This window comes from Macaca mulatta, chromosome 2 (assembly GCF_049350105.2).
Source record: "Macaca mulatta isolate MMU2019108-1 chromosome 2, T2T-MMU8v2.0, whole genome shotgun sequence".
NCBI classification, from domain to species: Eukaryota; Metazoa; Chordata; class Mammalia; order Primates; family Cercopithecidae; genus Macaca; species Macaca mulatta.
In genome coordinates, this window is record NC_133407.1 from 113,572,501 (window position 1) to 113,590,698 (window position 18,198).

The window sequence follows — 18,198 nt, forward strand, 5'->3', positions numbered from 1 at the left end:
ATATTGCTGTTTTTTCTGTTTGTTTATTTGACTGTCCAAACAAGGAAATTAGTACTCAGTCACCAGTAATATTCATGGTTTGTAACTTTCCGTGGGTCCTCCTACACTGGTATTGGATGATAGAACTAGAGATTTCGTTTATTAAGATGCATGTTCTGCCAGGCATGGTGGGTCACGCCTGTAATCCCAGCACTTTGGGAAGCCAAGGCGGGTGGATTGCTCGAGGCCAGGAGTTCGAGACCAACCTGGCCAACATGGCAAAACCCCGTCTCTACTGAAAATACAAAAATTAGCCGGGCATCATGGTGCGTGCCTGTAATCCCAGCTACTTGGAGGCTGAGGCAGGAGAATCTCTTGAAGATGGAAGGCAGAGGATGCAATGATCGCGCCACTGCACTCTAGCCTGGGTGACAGAGATGCCAAGATCGCGCCACTGCACTCTAGCCTGGGTGACAGAGTAAGACTCTGTCTCAAAAAAACAAAAAAGATGCAGGTTCTAAGCCCAGTGATTAAGATTTTAGGTGTGTGTCATGTTACTGTTTATTGAATTCTAGAGCTCTCAGTTTTTGGCATAGTCTCTTAACTGTATTAACCAAAATAGTTGAGAACCCTGCTAAAGTTATATAAGGTTTACCATTTTGAACTTGAATGTTGACACTGTTATTTTGAGAGTGCTCAAACTCTGTCCCCTGTCCAGTAGGGGACTAGACAGTGGTTAGTTTACCTTGTGTTTGTTTATATAGGATGGGATGTATAGTGCTCTGTTGATACAAGGAAGAACTCCACCAGTGGCTTGCTGTAGAGTTTTCAAATTAACTAAACCCTTTCCTCGGCTTGATAATAATGGGATTCTTCTTCAACATACAACAAACTTTGTTTTTCTTGGGAGATTTTAACAGTGTTACATTCTGAATTTTTAGATTATGTCCCCATGTCTCAGCTACACGAGACTTTCTGCTTTTCTGTTAGTTACTGGGACCAACCCCGTGGCCCCACTGTTATTGTTACTAGAAAGCCTGGCCTAATGTGAGAAATAATTACAGATAAAACTTTTTTTTTCAGTGCTGCCTTAACAATTTCAGGAAAAGACTAAAATGCTTCCGATGTGGAGCAGACAAGTTTGGTAAGACTGGATTCAGCTGTTTGCAATATGCATTAAAACCTGACTAACTGGGGCAGGAAGCGGTGGCTCAATGTAACCCCACCACTTTGCAAGGCCAAGGTGGGAAGATCACTTGAGATATTAGTTCAATACCAGCCTGGCAAGAGATAGCAAGACCCTGCCTCTACAAAAAAAAAGAAATTTTAAATTATCTGGGGTGTGGTGGCACACACCTGTAGTCCTAGCTACTCAGGAGGCTTAGGTGAGAGGATTGCTTGAGTCCAGGAGTTGAAGGCTGCAGTGAGCTATGGTCATACCAGTGCACTCCAGCCTGGGCAACAAACAAGACCCTGCCTCCCAAAAACCAAAACAAAAATCTGACAGATAGGGTTGTTAACTGTGAGCTTGAGGAAAAGTATAGATTTTAGTGTACTTAAACAACTTGTCTGATTTCTTTAAATCTTTTCCCTTAGGTAATGCTGCTCATGATTGTGAGAGCACAAAAAGTTCTTTTGTTTTCTAGAATCAAGTCTGCTCACCTGGTTTGCATTCTGCATCTGCCTTTCTTTAGTACAGGGTAGTGTCAGTCCCACTGTGGCCCAAAGTTTGCATTCTCTGTTAACCATGTGACAATTAATGAGGTTTTAATATAGGCACAAATGCTTAAAAAAGAAAAAAATGGGCCGGGCACGGTGGCTCAAGCTTGTAATCCCAGCACTTTGGGAGGCCAAGACGGGCGGATCACGAGGTCAGGAGATCGAGACCATCCTGGCTAACATGGTGAAACCCCGTCTCTACTAAAAAAAATACAAAAAAACTAGCCGGGCAAGGTGGCGGGCGCTTGTAGTCCCAGCTACTCGGGAGGCTGAGGCAGGAGAATGACGTAAACCGGGGAGGCAGAACTTGCAGTGAGCTGAGATCTGGCCACTACACTCTAGCCTGGGCAACAGAGCGAGACTCCGTCTCAAAAAAATGATAATAATGAAAAAAATTTTTAAAAATTAAAAAATGATTGTTTTGTTTGGTTAAAATAAAAACTTGTGGGGTTTTTAATGTATTTCTTTGGTGAAAATACATTAGTTGTTTGTCTTTAATTGGATCACTTTCCCTTCTAGACTCTGAACAGGAAGTGCCTCCTGGAACCACAGAGTCGGTTCAGTCTGTGGATTACTACTGTGATAGTAAGTTCATACATGATCTTTTGGTCTTCATGTTAAAATTGACCGCAGTTGTCAGGAGATCGCGACCATCCTGGCTAACATGGTGAAACCCTGTCTGTACTAAAAATACAAAAAATTAGCCAGGTGTGGTGGCACACACCTGTAATCCCAGCTACTTGGGAGGCTGAGGCAGGACAATGGCGTGAACCCGGGAGGCGGAGCTTGCAGTGAGCCAAGATCGCACCACTGCACTTCAGCCTGGGCAACAGAGGGAGACTCTGTCTCAAAAAAAAAAAAAAAAATTGACCTCAGTTGGAAATTTCTGTTCTACCCTTTTTTAAGGAGCAGCAGCAGCTTCAGGTTGTCCCTTAAAAGATTGGATTTTTAGAATCTTCTCCATGTCAGGGTAGAAAATACACTAGGAACATCCCAAATGGATTTATTTGTTTGTACTTGACGCTGTCTTGGAAAACATTGGTGCATTGGTGGTGGGAATGCATGTGTATGTCATTTGTCTCGTTTACCCCTAGCGATCATTCTTCGGAACATAGCTCCGCACACTGTGGTGGATTCCATCATGACAGCACTGTCTCCTTACGCGTCTTTAGCAGTCAATAACATCCGCCTCATAAAAGACAAACAGACCCAGCAAAACAGAGGCTTCGCATTTGTGCAGCTGTCTTCTGCAATGGTGAGGTTCTTATCGATTCTTTCCTTTTTAAAAGAAACAGCTTTAAGAGGCAAATGTGGTTCATCCAGTTTTGAAACCATGTCTGAGGCTCCTGAAGCCCAAGATGCAAGGCTCCATAATGACAGTTTTTGCACTGCTAAATTACAGGACTGATGACCTCAGTATAGGCAACTGGCAGAATTTTTTGAGCCACAGTTTAGTCCTTTGTACTTGGTTTTTTGTTGTTGTTCTTTTTTGGGATGGAGTCTCTGTCACCCAGGCTGGAGTGCAGTGGCACCATCTCGGATCACTGCAACCTCTGCCTCCAGGGTTCAAGCGATTCTCCTGCCTCAGCCTCCTGAGTAGCTGGGATTACAGGTGCCCACCACTACGCTCAGTTAATTTTTGTATTTTTAGTAGAGACAGGTATTTGCCATGTTGGCCAGGCTGGTCTCGAACTCCTGACTTGAAGTGATCTGCTCACCTCGGCCTCCCAAAGTGCTAGATGTACTTTGTTTTAGATTGGTTTAGCATTTGCTCTTTTGGTAATACTGGAAACCTTCACATCTTAGAGGAAAGAGGAGATATTCCTTTCTTGAGGTTTCATATCTGCAAACACAATAAGGAATTAATTACTTTTTTTTTTGTATATAGAAAACTATTTCTTTGAATGGGGTAGATGGTAGGGAGAGATTTTTAATTACATTACAAATTTTTTTCTTCACATTCTCCTTCAGGATGCTTCTCAACTGCTTCAGATATTACAGAGTCTCCATCCTCCTTTGAAAATTGATGGCAAAACTATTGGGGTTGATTTTGCCAAAAGTGCCAGAAAGTGAGTGGCTTCATTGTTCTTGTTTCAAACTACTGCATCTGCACATCTGTACAGTGTGCTAACTGAACGCCAAGCCTGTATGTACCCCAAGTATGTTGAGACACTGTGATCTTCCCTGATTGCCAAGGCCAGGAGGGACACGTTTGTCGTCTTTTAGTGATTATTCCCTCCTATCCTCTATAATCAGTTGATGAAGTTGCCTGAAATGGTTTCAGATCAGGAGAAAGGCAAGCATGGCAGATGGGTTGAGAACACATGCTTTGCAAACTGCAGCAGTATAGTGCTAACCCATCCAGAAATAATGCATTCCTTCCAGAACAGTGTGCTAATAATTTCATGTATATAGTGCTTAACTCTAGCATTGTAAATTTCCCTTTTTTAGTATAATTGCACATCGAAAAAAATGCTTTATTAGATGGCAGGTTACAAGATAGAACAATGATACTATAGGGCCACTTGCTTACTGAGGAATTTCCCCATGAAGAGCCCTCCCACTATGAAATGTGGCCTTGCTGGCATTTGAGACCTGACAAAGGGTGGAGTGAATCAGTTTCCTTGGTGGTGTAGGGGCACTAATTGTGGGAATACTGAGATAGAATCACATGATTGGATCTTTGTGGTTTCAGAGACTTGGTCCTCTCAGATGGTAACCGCGTCAGCGCCTTCTCTGTAGCTAGTACAGCTATTGCTGCTGCTCAGTGGTCATCCACCCAGGTAAGATCAAGGATCTTTTTGCTCAAGGTAGTATGGTGGTGGTGGTGCCCAGATTCATAGACATGACCTCTCCTGTAGTGGTACTCGAGATACGAGCTCTCTCTTTTTTTTTTTTTCCGAGACGGAGTGTCACTTTTGTCACCCAGGCTGGAGTGCAATGGTGTGATCTTGGCTCACCCACAAGCTCCACCTTCCGGGTTCAAGCGATTCTTCTGTCTCAGCCTCTTGAGTAGCTGGGATTACAGGCGCCTGCCACCACACCTGCCTAATTTTTGTATTTTAGTAGAGACAGGATTTCACCACGTTGGCCAGGCCGGTCTTGAACTCCTGACCTCAGGTGGTCCACCCACCTAAGCCTCCCAAACTGCTGGGATTATAGTCATGAGCCACGGCGCCCAGCAATACAAGCTTATTTTTAAGGACTTCTGAATTTTTTTCTTTAATGCCCACTAAATTTGTCTTTGTCTCATTTTGACGTTTTGTAGTCTCAAAGTGGTGAAGGAGGCAGTGTTGACTACAGTTATCTGCAGCCAGGTCAAGATGGCTATGCCCAATATGCCCAGGTAGGTAGATTTTAGCAGCATCCACCTTAGAGTCTTTCAGAGTGTGTCTGAGAATAGCAGCTTTAATGGTGGACTTTTCTTCAGTACTCACAGGATTATCAGCAGTTTTATCAACAACAAGCTGGAGGATTGGAATCTGATGCATCATCTGCATCAGGTAGTAAACTTCATCTCCCTTTTAACTTTTGTTTAAGCACTTACGGTTGAAGAAATACGATTAAATGTCCTAACTGGACCAAAAGCTACAAGCCCATTTCTCTGTAAGATTGTAGGGGGCATGGCTGGGCACGGTGGCTCACTCCTGTAATCCCAGCACTTTGGGAGGCCAAGGCAGGTGGATCACGAGGTCAGGAGTTCAAGACCAGCCTGGCCAACATGGTGAAACCCCATCTCAACTAAAACTACAAAAATTAGCCAGGTGCGGTGGCAGGCGCCTGTAATCCCAGCTACTCGGGAGGCTGAGACGAGAGAATTGCTTGAACCCAAGCGGCAGAGATTGCAGTAAGCCGAAATTGCGCCACTGCACTCCAGCCTGGGCGACAGAGTGAGACTCCATCTCAGGGAAAAAAAAAAAGAATGTAGGGGGCATATTCAGGGCTGTCGTCATGTACCCAAGGTTCTGGGGAAGATTACGGTTATATGTGTACACCAAGAGTTAATACAAGGTCTTAGAGACCATGTTGTGATGAGTTTAAATTCTTGCAATTCAACTCTGTATTTCCCTTCTCTGTGTTAGGAGTCATGGGTGCCCACATAAGTTCAGGTGAGCAGAGAGGATGTGGCCCTGGAGTCTGGTGCTCAGACATCAATCAGAAGAGCCACTCTAAGAAACCTTGGCTTGGCCGGGCGCGGTGGCTCAAGCCTGTAATCCCAGCACTTTGGGAGGCCAAGACGGGCGGATCACGAGGTCAGGAGATCGAGACCATCCTGGCTAACATGGTGAAACCCCATCTCTACTAAAAAATACAAAAAACTAGCCGGGCGCGGTGGCGGGCGCCTGTAGTCCCAGCTACTCGGGAGGCTGAGGCAGGAGAATGGCGTAAACCCGGGAGGCGGAGCTTGCAGTGAGCTGAGATCCGACCACTGCACTCCAGCTTGGGCGACAGAGCGAGACTCCGTCTCAAAAAAAAAGAAACCTTGGCTTTAATTTTTGTATCAGGATTTTTTTTTTTTTTTTTTTTTTTTTTTTTTTTTTTTTTGAGACGGAGTCTCGCTCTGTCGCCCAGGCTGGAGTGCAGTGGCCGGATCTCAGCTCACTGCAAGCTCCGCCTCCCAGGTTTACGCCATTCTCCTGCCTCAGCCTCCCGAGTAGCTGGGACTACAGGCGCCCGCCACCGCGCCCGGCTAGTTTTTTGTATTTTTTAGTAGAGACGGGGTTTCATCGTGTTAGCCAGGATGGTCTCGATCTCCTGACCTCGTGATCCGCCCGTCTCGGCCTCCCAAAGTGCTGGGATTACAGGCTTGAGCCACCGCGCCCGGCCGTATCAGGATTTTAAAAGACTTGTGAGTTAAATCTTTCTCAACCCCAAAGCAGATGTAGATCCTTTCTTCTCTCTCTCTCTTTTTTTTTTTTTTTTTTGAGACGGAGTCTCGCTCTGTCGCCCAGGCTGGAGTGCAGTGGTGCAATCTTGGCTCACTGCAAGCTCCACCTCCCGGGTTCACGCCATTCTCCTGCCTCAGCCTCCCGAGTAGCAACTACAGGCACCTGCCACCACGCCTGGCTAATTTTTTGTATTTTTAGTAGAGACGGGGTTTCACCATGTTAGTCAGGATGGTCTCAATCTCCTGACTTCGTGATCCGCTCACCTCAGCCTCCCAAATTGCTGGGATTACAGGCGTGAGCCACCACGCCCAGCCTCTTCTCTTTTCTTAGCCATGATACAGAATCCTTAACTTTGTGTATCACATCTAGTAGAATTAAAAGAAAATGAAAATATTATAGATTCCAGGGTACTTAGTGGGAATTAGCTTATGAAAAACTGACATACACAATGACAGAAGAAAGCTAGATTGGGCATTACAAATAAAGATGTTTGTGTTGGCGTTCAGTGCCTTGGCTTTCCCTAACCCTTGTGTTTATCATCAGGCACAGCAGTGACCACCACCTCAGCGGCTGTAGTGTCCCAGAGTCCTCAGCTGTATAATCAAACCTCCAATCCACCTGGCTCTCCGGTAATCCTATTGTCCTATATACAGAACTCGTGGCTGATGGGGAAATTTTGTTTTGCTGTACAAGTATTCAAGTATTACCCTTTCCTTGTTATATGAGCCAGGATTGAGTAATACACACTTCAACCTTATTTCTTTCTGTTGTCTTAAAATATTAACCTTATGATATATATGTGCATATATATTTTAAATATAAAATTTCAACTGTGTATTTATACTGTATGCATGCTTCAACTTGACCTTTAGAAAGTTGTCGCCGGGGCCGGGCACAGTGGCTTGCGCCTGTAATCCCAGCACTTTGGGAGGCCGAGGCGGGTGGATCACAAGGTTAGGAGATCGAGACCATCTTGGCTAACGTGGTGAAACCCCGTCTCTGCTAAAAGTAAAAAAAACATTAGCCGGGCGTGGTGGCAGGCGCCTGTAGTCCCAGCTACTCGGGAGGCTGAGGCAGGAGAATGGCGTGAACCTGGGAGGCAGAGCTTGCAGTGAGCCAAGATGGTGCCACTGCACTCCAGCCTGGGCGACAGAGCGAGACTCCGTCTCAAAAGAAAAAAAGTAAGTTGTCGCTGGGCGCGGTGGCTCACGCCTGTAATCCCAGCACTTTGGGAGGCCAAGGCGGGCGGATCACAGAGTCAGGAATTCAAGACCAGCCTGGCCAACATGGTGAAACCCCGTCTCTACTAAAAATATAAAAATTAGCTGGGCGTGGTGGCACATGCCTGTAATCCCAGCTACTCGGGAGGCTGAGGCAGGAGAATTGCTTGAACCCCGGAGACGGAGGTTGCAGTGAGCCAAGATTGTGCCACTGCAGTCCAGTTTGGGCAACAGAGCAAGACTCCGTCTTGAAAAACAAAGCAGGAAAGTTGTCAACATGTGTTTTGCTGAGGGATTGCCTTAGATTATTGCTACAGTGTGTCTGTCAGGGGAGCCCTTCCTTCTGGATGATTGCAGTGATTTAGCTCTCTTAAAAGGCTTTACAGTTGAAATTATATTGAAGCTGCTGTTCTTTCCAGACTGAGGAAGCACAGCCTAGCACTAGCACAAGTACACAGGCCCCAGCCGCTTCCCCTACTGGTGTAGTTCCTGGTACCAAATATGGTAAGCCAAACCTCATGGGGCTGTTGACAGTTGGAAGGTCCTAGTTGTTGTCTTTGTTTAATGAGAGTTCTCCCTTTGCGGGTGTCAGAGGGACACTTGGGGATGTGAGACAGAGAAGAAACATTAGGCCTGCTGCATCTCACTGGCTTAGAATTTGAAATAAAGCCATTTTCTTACCTGGAATGACTGTATGCTGGATTTTGTTTTTGCAGCAGTACCTGACACGTCCACTTACCAGTATGATGAATCTTCAGGATATTACTATGATCCGACAACAGGGCTGTATTATGACCCCAACTCGCAAGTAAATGCGCTGCTTTCCTCTTCAGTTTCACTAGAAGTATTTTAGTTTTGCGTAGTGCATTTATGAGGCGTAAAATGAAATATTTCCTGCAAAAGAATATATGACTCATACTGGTTTTAACTTCTTCAAAGCCACCAAAATGTAGTTTTTATTTGGAGATTGGTAAGTTTTAATTTTAGGGTTAAAAAATGTTTTGAGGTATAATATACACACAGAAAAATACACAAAACAGAAATGTGCAATTCTTTGAATGTTTACATGTATATACATTTGTATATTACATGTGTATATACGCCACCCACTTATTCCCAGCCTGCCTAATCCCCATGCCCATTGCTGGTCAGTAACCTCTGTCTTCAATAACCACTATTTTGATTTCTGTTGCCATAGATTATTTTATCAAGTTACAATTTATGGAAAGACCTAGCTAGAAATTTTAAATCGTACTTTTTCTCCCTATTAAATTCACTATTTTAACTTTTTAGAGTGTACAAATCAGTGGCTCTTAGTATATTCACAGTGTTGTGTAACTGTTACCACTGTGTAATCTCAGAACATTTTCATCACTCCAAGAAGAAACCCTGTACCTGTTAAAACACTCCCCATTCTGTGCTCCCCTCCTGTAACTACTAATCTACTCTCTGTCTCTATGGATTTCTTTTTTTTTTTTTTTTTTTTTTTTTTGTGTGTGGCACAAACTTGGCTTACTGCAGCCTCCGCCTCCTGGGTTCAAGCAATGTTCCTGCCTCAATCTCCCAAGTAGCTGGTAGCTGGGATTACAAGCCCCCACCACACCCAGCTAATTTTTGTAGTCGAGACAGGGTTTCACTTTGTTTGCCAGGCTGGTCTCGAGCTCCTGACCTTATGTGATCCACCTACCTCGGCCCTCAGAGTGCCAGGATTACAGGCATGAGCCACTGCGCCCAGCCCTCTGTTCTTGATATTTCATATAAGTGGAGTCAGACAATAGATGACCTTTTGTGTCCTGCATCCTTTACTTTGGTTCCCTGTGTATTCTTAAGGGTAGAATTTAGCAGATGTATGGAGTGATGTTTTATTTTTGGTGGCATATATAACTTTTAAAAGGGAAAAACAACTTTAACACCCCATAAATAACTATTTGTGAGCGGGAGCTGTATATATAGAGCAGTAAAATAAGTATTTTTAACAGGAACTTGATATTGATAGGTTGTGGTTTCTGAGAGATTGAAGTGTGAAGCTGTGTGCGACCTACCTAAGCAGGCCAAGCCTCTGCATGCCTCTTCCACTTCTCTCGTTTGTGAAGCCTGGCCATTTATTTCCCTGTCAGTTCTCTTTAGTGGCCTTAGAAGTTGTGTCTGTTAGCCACACCACCTTACCCAGAAGAGACAGACACTGTCTCCTGGGTCCCTGTTGAGTAGATAGAGTGAGCGACTAGAAAATAAAGGAGAGGAAGAGGATATGTGACACCTCTCCTCTGTTGCAATTCCTGTTGAGCTTGGGTCTCTTCACCAACACCTCCTTCCAGCTCTGAGGTAGTGTTTACATCCTGTGTGTGGTTGCCTGGTATCCAAAGAATTCTACGTGGATGGGCCCAATGATGAGCTGTTGTCATGGCAGATGTCTGAACTCCATGACACGCCCACCTGTTCTGGCTGCCTGGTTTACGTAAACAGTCTGTGGAACAGAGTGAGACAAATTGCTCTTTGGGTGCCCTCTAGGTAGGCCCAGGGATTAGATTAATGGGAACTAGACTTTTTTTATTTTTATTTTATTTTTATTTTTTTGAGACAGAGTCTTACTCTGTTGCCCAGGCTGGAGTGCAGTGGTGCGATCTTGGCTCACTGTCACCCCCATCTCCCAGGTTGAAGCTATTCTCTTGCCTCAGCCTTCTGAGTAGCTGGGATTACAGGCGTGCCGTCATGCCCAGCTAATTTTTGTATTTTTAGTAGAGATGAGTTTTCACCATGTTGGCCAGGCTGGTCTCGAACTCCTGACCTCAGGTGATCCTCCCACCGCCACCTCCCAAAGTGCTAGGATTACAGGCATGAGCCACTGCGCCTGGCTGGGAACTAAACTTTTTAAATAAACCATATTCTATTTTTATTCTAGCAGTGTCACACCTCTTCACTAGGTGGTTCATCATGTTTACCTATACCAAGGTGTGCCAAGGGTCCTTTCTGGGATCTTTTTTTTTTTTTAACGAAATATTTATTTAATCGACTGACATAGTGGAAAGTCTGCATTAATTGTTTTTTCTTTGTTGTTTTCTAGTACTACTATAATTCCTTAACCCAGCAGTACCTTTACTGGGATGGGGAGAAAGAGACCTACGTGCCAGCTGCAGAGTCTAGCTCCCACCAGCAGACGGGCCTGCCTCCTGCAAAAGAGGGGAAAGAGAAGAAGGAGAAACCCAAGAGCAAAACAGCCCAGCAGGTCAGAACATGACCCATATTTCTCTCATTGAGGTACTGGGCTGAACTCTTGGTTTGGGGGTTGTAGCATTTATGTCAGTATTATTTGGATTCTTAGAAATTGGGCTCTATGTTTTATTCATACTAAGTTCTTAGAGCATTTTGCAGTTTTTTATTGTTACCATATCTTGACTGTCAGTTAACCTGTGTACTTAGGGAAAAAAGCCCTGGAAATCTCAAAGCTTTTCAAGCAGTATTTATGAATGACTTTGGTTATATGTGATAGCATCTAATGGAAATATTTGTAGGTAGAAGTAAGAGTAAAAGGGGTTTGTTACAGGGCATATAGTTGAGATAAGATCCTTAATGGCTCGTTCTCATGGCACAGGGAACTAAATGTGTTTTCGTTGGTGTTTGTTGTTTGACGTTAGATCGCCAAAGACATGGAACGCTGGGCTAAGAGTTTGAATAAGCAGAAAGAAAACTTTAAAAATAGCTTTCAGCCTGTCAATTCCTTGAGGGAAGAAGAAAGGAGAGAATCTGCTGCAGCAGACGCTGGTTTTGCTCTCTTTGAGAAGAAGGTAATAGCAGGCATGGCCAGTATGTCATGATGGGAACTTACCTAAAACTTGAGGCTCATGGCTTGTCCTCTGTTTCCCAGGGAGCCTTAGCTGAAAGGCAGCAGCTCATCCCAGAATTGGTGCGAAATGGAGATGAGGAGAATCCCCTCAAAGTAAGGGAGTACCACCAGTGTTTTAAAGACCCTATCTGTGGTTTGTGTTTCACTTTAAGGCTCAGCTGCATCTTGGCTAATGGGATTCCTACTTAAAACTGAATGTGATCTCTGTTGGTGGGTATTGGAGCAGTTTCCGCACATAGATTCCATGTTCGGGGCTTTGTTTTCTGTGACAGCAGATGAGATGGAGCGACAAAAGAAGCTTCAATTCCTAAGCTCAGTTAATTAAGTTTCATTGCATCTGTGAGTAGAGAGTTTTAATGGTCTGGAAAGAGAAAATTAAGACAAGAAAAAGCTTGTTTTACTAGATAGATACCGGTCTGGGTGGGCCATTATTCTGATATGTTGTATTTGGGATTTTTATGTGTGGTCAGTGGTTTGAAAATAGTCACTCAGTCTAGGCAACATTGCAAGACTTTGTCTCTACTAAAAATTAGAAACAAATTAGCTGGGTGTGGTGGCATGCATCTGTAATCCTAGCTACTTGGGAGGCTGAGGTAAGAGAATTGCTTGAGCCCAGGTGATCAAGGCTGCAGTGAGCCACTGCACTTTTGGGGGATCATACCATTGCACTCCAGCCTGGGCAGTGAGCAAGACCTTGTCTCATTTTAAAAAAGAGGCTGGGCGCGGTGGCTCACACCTGTGATCCCAGCACTTTGGGAGGCCAAGGCAGGCGGATCATTTGAGGTCAGGAGCTTGAAACCAGCCTGACCAACGTGGTGAAACCCCATCTCTACTAAAAATGCAAAAAATTAGCCAGGGGTGGTGGCAGGCGCCTGTAGTCCCAGCTACTTGGGAGGCTGAGACACTTGAATCACTTGAACTTGGGAGATGGAGGTTGCAGTAAGCCGAGATTACGCCACTGCACTCCAGCCTGGGCAAAAGAGCGAGACTCCATCTCAAAAGAAAAAGAAGGTAGTCACCCAGGAATCCATTTCTTGGGCTCCAAGAAGGTTGGTACCAAGAGGCTGTCAGGCCTAGCACTTAAGGACCTGACTACTACATGCAGTTGACAAAATGTGATTCACTACTAAAGCGTGACATACAGTAATGAGGATTTGCTAACATTTCGGATGAGGCATTACTTTATCCAGGTACATAGCCATCACCATCTTCCTACTGTACATTTCCAGTGACCTGCCTTCCTTTTGTCCCCAGAGGGGTCTGGTTGCTGCTTACAGTGGTGACAGTGACAATGAGGAGGAGCTGGTGGAAAGACTTGAGAGTGAGGAAGAGAAGCTAGCTGACTGGAAGAAGATGGCCTGTCTGCTCTGCCGGCGCCAGTTCCCGAACAAAGATGCCCTAGTTAGGCACCAGCAACTCTCAGACCTTCACAAGGTGGCCATGCTTCTCTGAGCTGATCTGAGGGGGGCGAGAGGAGGCAGTGAGACAGTTTGAGTGCCCTAACAGTCCTGATGGTTCCAAATATACTTGCTGTCTAATGACGGCCTTACAGAAAGCTGTTCCCGATGACGGTGAAGGGAGTCTGGCAGCTCCACACACATCAGACTATAGTTTTTATGTGATTGTGTATTGTTTGGGCTTTGGCTTTTAAAATACAGTAGATGTTACTAATGTTACGACATTTCAAATTAAGATGATCTGAGTCCTTATTGTGTCTTTCAAATCTTTTATATAGCAAAACATGGATATCTACCGACGATCCAGGCTGAGCGAGCAGGAGCTGGAAGCCTTGGAGCTAAGGGAGAGAGAGGTGAATGGGAAACTGCCACAAGAAAGAGGATATTGGGATAATCGCCTTTAGATTTTATTTGTAGCCTTTAGTTCCAGATCCCAGGGGGAGGGTAGAAGGATTTGTCACACCCTTGTCATCTGACCATTGTAGTTCATACAGCCTAGACCCAGGGTCTGTGTGCTTTGTGCACGTCACATTGTCCCTTCATCATAAGGGTTCACAAGGCAGAAGCACACTGCTGAGACTGCTCACAAGTCTTGAATGCCAGAGCTTGCTGCTTCAATACACTGGATTTTTTTTATGGAGAGAGTGGTCTAGTTTGGCCTGGCTGGAGAAGCCTTCATGGGCAATGAAGGGGGCTTCAAATTAATCCCAAGAGACAGCAGGACATGAGGTTATTGCAGGTGATATGAAAAGAAGGGTGGGCAGGGCATGGTGAGCAGATCTGGGAACAAAGGCAAGAGTGAAGCCTGTGACATAGTAGTGGGCAAGTAGTTAGTGCTGGTGGTTGGGGCAGGTTGGCGGCCATGTGGGCAGGGATTTAAATGCAAATACAGTCCTGTGGGTTAGAAATGAGCAAGTGGGTTAGAAATCTCCCACCCCGAGATAATTCTGACGTGTCTGTAGTTAAGGCTTTTGCTTTTCTTCTCCCCCCATCCTTCCCACCCTGTTATCTATGATTCCACCTCCCCAGGGACTACTGAACAGGTCTCTGGAAGCCTCCTTGATGTTGGAGATAAGCCTTTCCAAATGTTGGAGGTATACCTGTCCAAATGCTGAGGAGAAAGGGCAATTCTGCCTTCCTCTTCGCAGGCTGTACCCACTGCCCAGTGGGCTGGTTGAAGAGCTTGACAGAGGGTGGCTAATTAAATAAAACTGCTTGTTGGAGACATAGTTCTGCCCCTGGTTCCGCACAATTCATATCTACAAATTTAACATTTTAGATATGACTAGGTATGATGAGGGGAACCAGGGAATTTGGTATTTCAGAGCAGTCTAAAAAAAGCATTCTCCAGACTTAAAAATACTTGAGGGGATAGTTTTGAATAGGTACATTAGACAGTTACAGGTTGAGGTCTGTGAACATTTCCAGCAGTGTTTTTTCTCCCATAGATGAAATACCGAGACCGAGCTGCAGAAAGACGGGAGAAGTACGGCATTCCAGAACCTCCAGAGCCCAAGCGCAAGAAGCAGTTTGATGCTGGCACTGTGTATGTGATGTGCACATTTTCCAGTTCGTAAGCTGGGGCCCTGGCTGTTTTAAGTAACTGTGTGTTTGCCACTGGCAGGAATTACGAGCAACCCACCAAAGATGGCATTGACCACAGTAACATTGGCAACAAGATGCTGCAGGCCATGGGCTGGCGGGAAGGCTCTGGCTTGGGACGAAAGTGCCAAGGCATTACAGCTCCCATTGAGGTAAGCAGTAGGGTCAGGCCTTGATGTTTGCCACGCTTACAGGCTGGTTCCAGAGAGGAGATCAGAGCACTCATAGAGCCTGGGACCCAGGAGCAGCTTTACCTTAGCATGAAGGGGCAGATTACAGGCATGAGCTCACACCTGTAATCCCAGCACTTTGGGAGAGCAAGGCAGATACATTGAGCCCAGGAGTTTGAGACCAGCCTGGGCAACACGGTGAAACCCCGTCTCTACTAAAATACAAAAAATTAGCTGGACGTGGCATCGTTTACCTGTAATTCTAGCTACTCAGGAGGCTGAGGCAGGAGAATTGCTTGAACCTGGCAGGAGGAGGTTGCAGTGAGGCGAGATCATGCCACTGCACTCCAGCCTGGGCAACAGCGAGACTGTCTCAAAAAAAAAAAAGAAAGTTTAGTAGGGTTTTCACCCATGATAAGAAATCTTTAAATTGATCAGAGCCCACATTGAGGCATCATATCCTGGGGTCAGAGGCCCCTACCCACTGGCTTTCTAGGCAGGAGCTCCACCCGTAATTGCCCCTGCTCTGTCCTGGGAGCACAGCTTAGGTCAGACTCTTGTAGACCATGTTCATCCTGTTTATGTGAGTTCTGCTGACATCGAGCTGTCCTGTGTAATCTGTGCCTGTAATTACCAGGCCTTTCCCACGCTTCAGAGGAGTACTTTGGGGCCCTTTCCTAGGCATGGATGCTTGCTGAGCAAGCATTGAGGGGTGGGTGATTTGCTTCATCTGCCTGTGTTCCGTAGCCCATTTTATTCCTCCAGTCCTTAAACTTGCTCCTGGTCTCTTCTGGAGAAATCCTTGTCTTCATATAGTTTCCTCTTTTCTGTCTCCTGGTGGGTGGTCCTGCTGGGTAAGGAGTGGGCATGGTGAGAGGTGGAGCAGCCCATACCCCACCTGCCAGCTGACAGTCTCTGTGCTTCTCTAGGCTCAAGTTCGGCTAAAGGGAGCTGGCCTAGGAGCCAAAGGCAGCGCGTATGGTTTGTCGGGTGCCGATTCCTACAAAGATGCTGTCCGGAAAGCCATGTTTGCCCGGTTCACTGAGATGGAGTGAGAGAGAGAGAGAGAGAGATATGACAAGGAGCACAAGAAGTGGTCCATCTTCTCCTGGATTCGCTCTTACCGCCTGTCTCTTTAAGGGCATGCCTTGTGCTATTAATAGATCTTAGGGTGAACCACTTCATTCTGCAGGGTTCTCCCTCCCACCTTAAAAAAGTTCCCCTTATGTGGGTTGTCTGGTGAATGGCCTTCCTTCCTGCCAGAGGGCTTGTGAACAGACCGGAGAGGACAGTGGGTTTTTTATACTTCAGTGTACATAGTGTAATGTAGCGTGTTTACATGTGTAGCCTATGTTGTGGTCCATCAGCCCCTCACATTCCTAGGGGTTTGAGATGCTATAGGTGGTATGTGACACCAAAGCCACCTCTGTCATTTGTTGTGATGTCTTTTCTTGGCAAAAGCCTTGTGTATATTTGTATATTACACATTTGTACAGAATTTTGGAAGATTTTCAGTCTAGTTGCCAAATCTGGCTCCTTTACAAAAGAAATACCTTGAGAAATGGGTGTCCTGTGTCTCTTTATTCTTGGGTGGATAGGTGGGTCAAGCATGTCTGAGCCAGTCAAGCCTGGTGATGAAATCAGTTTATTTCTTGCCCCCATTCAGGTTCAGATTTATTTATTTATTTATTTTTATTTATTTATTTTTTTAAGGCAGGGTTGGCCAGGCGTGGTGGTTCACGCCTATAATCCCATCACTTTGGGAGGCCAAGGTGGATTGCCTGAAGTCCAGGAGTTTGAGATCAGTCTGGCCAACATGGTGAAACCTCATCTCTACCAAAAATACAAAAAAATTAGATGTGTTGGCGTGCATCCATAATCCCAGCTACTAGGGAGACTGCAGCCTCGACCTTCCAGGCTCACGCGATCCTCCCGCTTTAGTGTTCCAAGTAGCTGGGACTACAAGCACACACCACCGTGCAGGCTAATTTTTTAATTTTTTGCAGAGATGGGGCCTCACTCTGTTGCCCAGGCTGGTCTTGACATGTTCAGATTTTTAAGTTCAAGAGTTTAACATGTTTTAGCCAGGCAGTAGATCACTCCTGTAATCCCAGCACTTTGGAAGGCTGAGGCGGGCGGATCACCTGAGGTTGGGAATTCAAGACCACCCTGACCAACATGGAGAACCCCCATCTCTACTAACAATACAAAATTAGCTGGGTGTGGCAGCCTGTAATCTCAGCTGCTGGGGAGGCTGAGGCAGGAGAATCACTTGAACCCAGGAGGCAGAGGTTGCGGTGAGCTGGAGATCGCGCCGTTGCTCTCTAGCCTGGGCAACAAGAGTGAAACTCCATCTCAAAAAAATAAATAAATAAAAAAGTTTAACATGTTTTAAAACTCTTCATGGAAATCATGGAAACAGTAGCTTTTCTGCTAAGACCAAAGTGACCATGAGTGCTTGTGCCTCTCCAGTTTGCACAGACTTCATTCCACACATGCTGGAGTGTGGAGTTGTCACTGCTCTGCTCTGCAGGGCAGATCCCCCCTGCTTTTGGCCATGATACAAATGATAGCTGGTCCACCTTCTGCTGCGATGGAGGACCTGAGGAGGTCATCTCCCCCCTGGCAGTACTCCACTCCATCTTCTCAGCTGCTAAGGAGGTCCTGGGGGGCATTGCAGAGTTTTCTGTTTTGAGTGGGTATTTCCTCCTCAGCACTCCTTCACAGGCCAGAGAATATCATTTTGACCCAGAAGACCATGCCTGACCAGGTCAGGAAGTGTGCCTGGATCTCAGGCTGTTCTTGGGACCAGGTGATGTGATGGGGTGCTCAGATTGCCCATCTGGCCAAACTGAGTGCTTTAGCTCCACAGATTGGGCATGCAGTTAGGGTGGCCTTTTCTCTGCAGTTTGCTTTTGGAGCTAGACTTGCTTTTGTGGATGGTCACGTTTTCCTCTTTTCAGGCAGGGCCTTAAGAAATAGAAAATATTCAGGAGGTCCTTACCCTGGCCTGTAGGGTAGTGCCTTGGAGAAGCTGAGCCTAATCACAGCTCTGGCTAGGGAGAGGTGGAGGCAAATGCAGAAGCCCCAAGCCTGGGTTTCTGCAGAGGAAGGCTTGGGAACCTCACACATGAGGGCCCAAGCTCCCAGAGCTGGGGTGGAGAGTGTGTCACAGATCTAGTCTACCAAAGTTGGATAAGAAACTGGCCTCACCTCCAGAACCCTTGCGGCATCAGGGAGATGCTGGTGTTCTCACACTTGAGCAGCAGTCCTGAGTACCCTAATTAGACCCTTTTGACATCCGGCCCGGAAAGCACTTCC

At 45.8% G+C, this 18,198-nt stretch overlaps 1 protein-coding gene across 7 annotated transcripts in view; it reads left to right on the forward strand.

Moving 5' to 3' along the window:
• RBM5 (RNA binding motif protein 5) overlaps window positions 1–16,443 on the forward strand; it is a 32,895-nt gene extending 16,452 nt beyond the window's left edge. For 2 of the 7 annotated variants that reach the window (XM_077990520.1, XM_077990519.1), the window contains 18 exons: window positions 1,063–1,123; window positions 2,218–2,283; window positions 2,793–2,953; window positions 3,670–3,767; window positions 4,394–4,481; window positions 4,967–5,044; window positions 5,129–5,201; window positions 7,131–7,216; window positions 8,227–8,311; window positions 8,524–8,615; window positions 10,869–11,030; window positions 11,440–11,589; window positions 11,670–11,741; window positions 12,903–13,082; window positions 13,384–13,458; window positions 14,554–14,660; window positions 14,730–14,859; window positions 15,807–16,439. In XM_077990520.1, coding sequence (XP_077846646.1) covers window positions 1,063–1,123; window positions 2,218–2,283; window positions 2,793–2,953; window positions 3,670–3,767; window positions 4,394–4,481; window positions 4,967–5,044; window positions 5,129–5,201; window positions 7,131–7,216; window positions 8,227–8,311; window positions 8,524–8,615; window positions 10,869–11,030; window positions 11,440–11,589; window positions 11,670–11,741; window positions 12,903–13,082; window positions 13,384–13,458; window positions 14,554–14,660; window positions 14,730–14,859; window positions 15,807–15,932 — 1,890 coding nt within the window. In that variant the 3' untranslated portion in view covers window positions 15,933–16,439. Of the gene's footprint in view, window positions 1–1,062; window positions 1,124–2,217; window positions 2,284–2,792; window positions 2,954–3,669; window positions 3,768–4,393; window positions 4,482–4,966; window positions 5,045–5,128; window positions 5,202–7,130; window positions 7,217–8,226; window positions 8,312–8,523; window positions 8,616–10,868; window positions 11,031–11,439; window positions 11,590–11,669; window positions 11,742–12,902; window positions 13,083–13,383; window positions 13,459–14,553; window positions 14,661–14,729; window positions 14,860–15,806 lie in introns of all 7 variants that reach the window. The other 5 variants (XM_077990523.1, XM_015130789.3, XM_077990521.1 and 2 more) reach the window with 4 other exon arrangements.
• The last annotated feature ends 1,755 nt before the right edge of the window (window positions 16,444–18,198 follow it).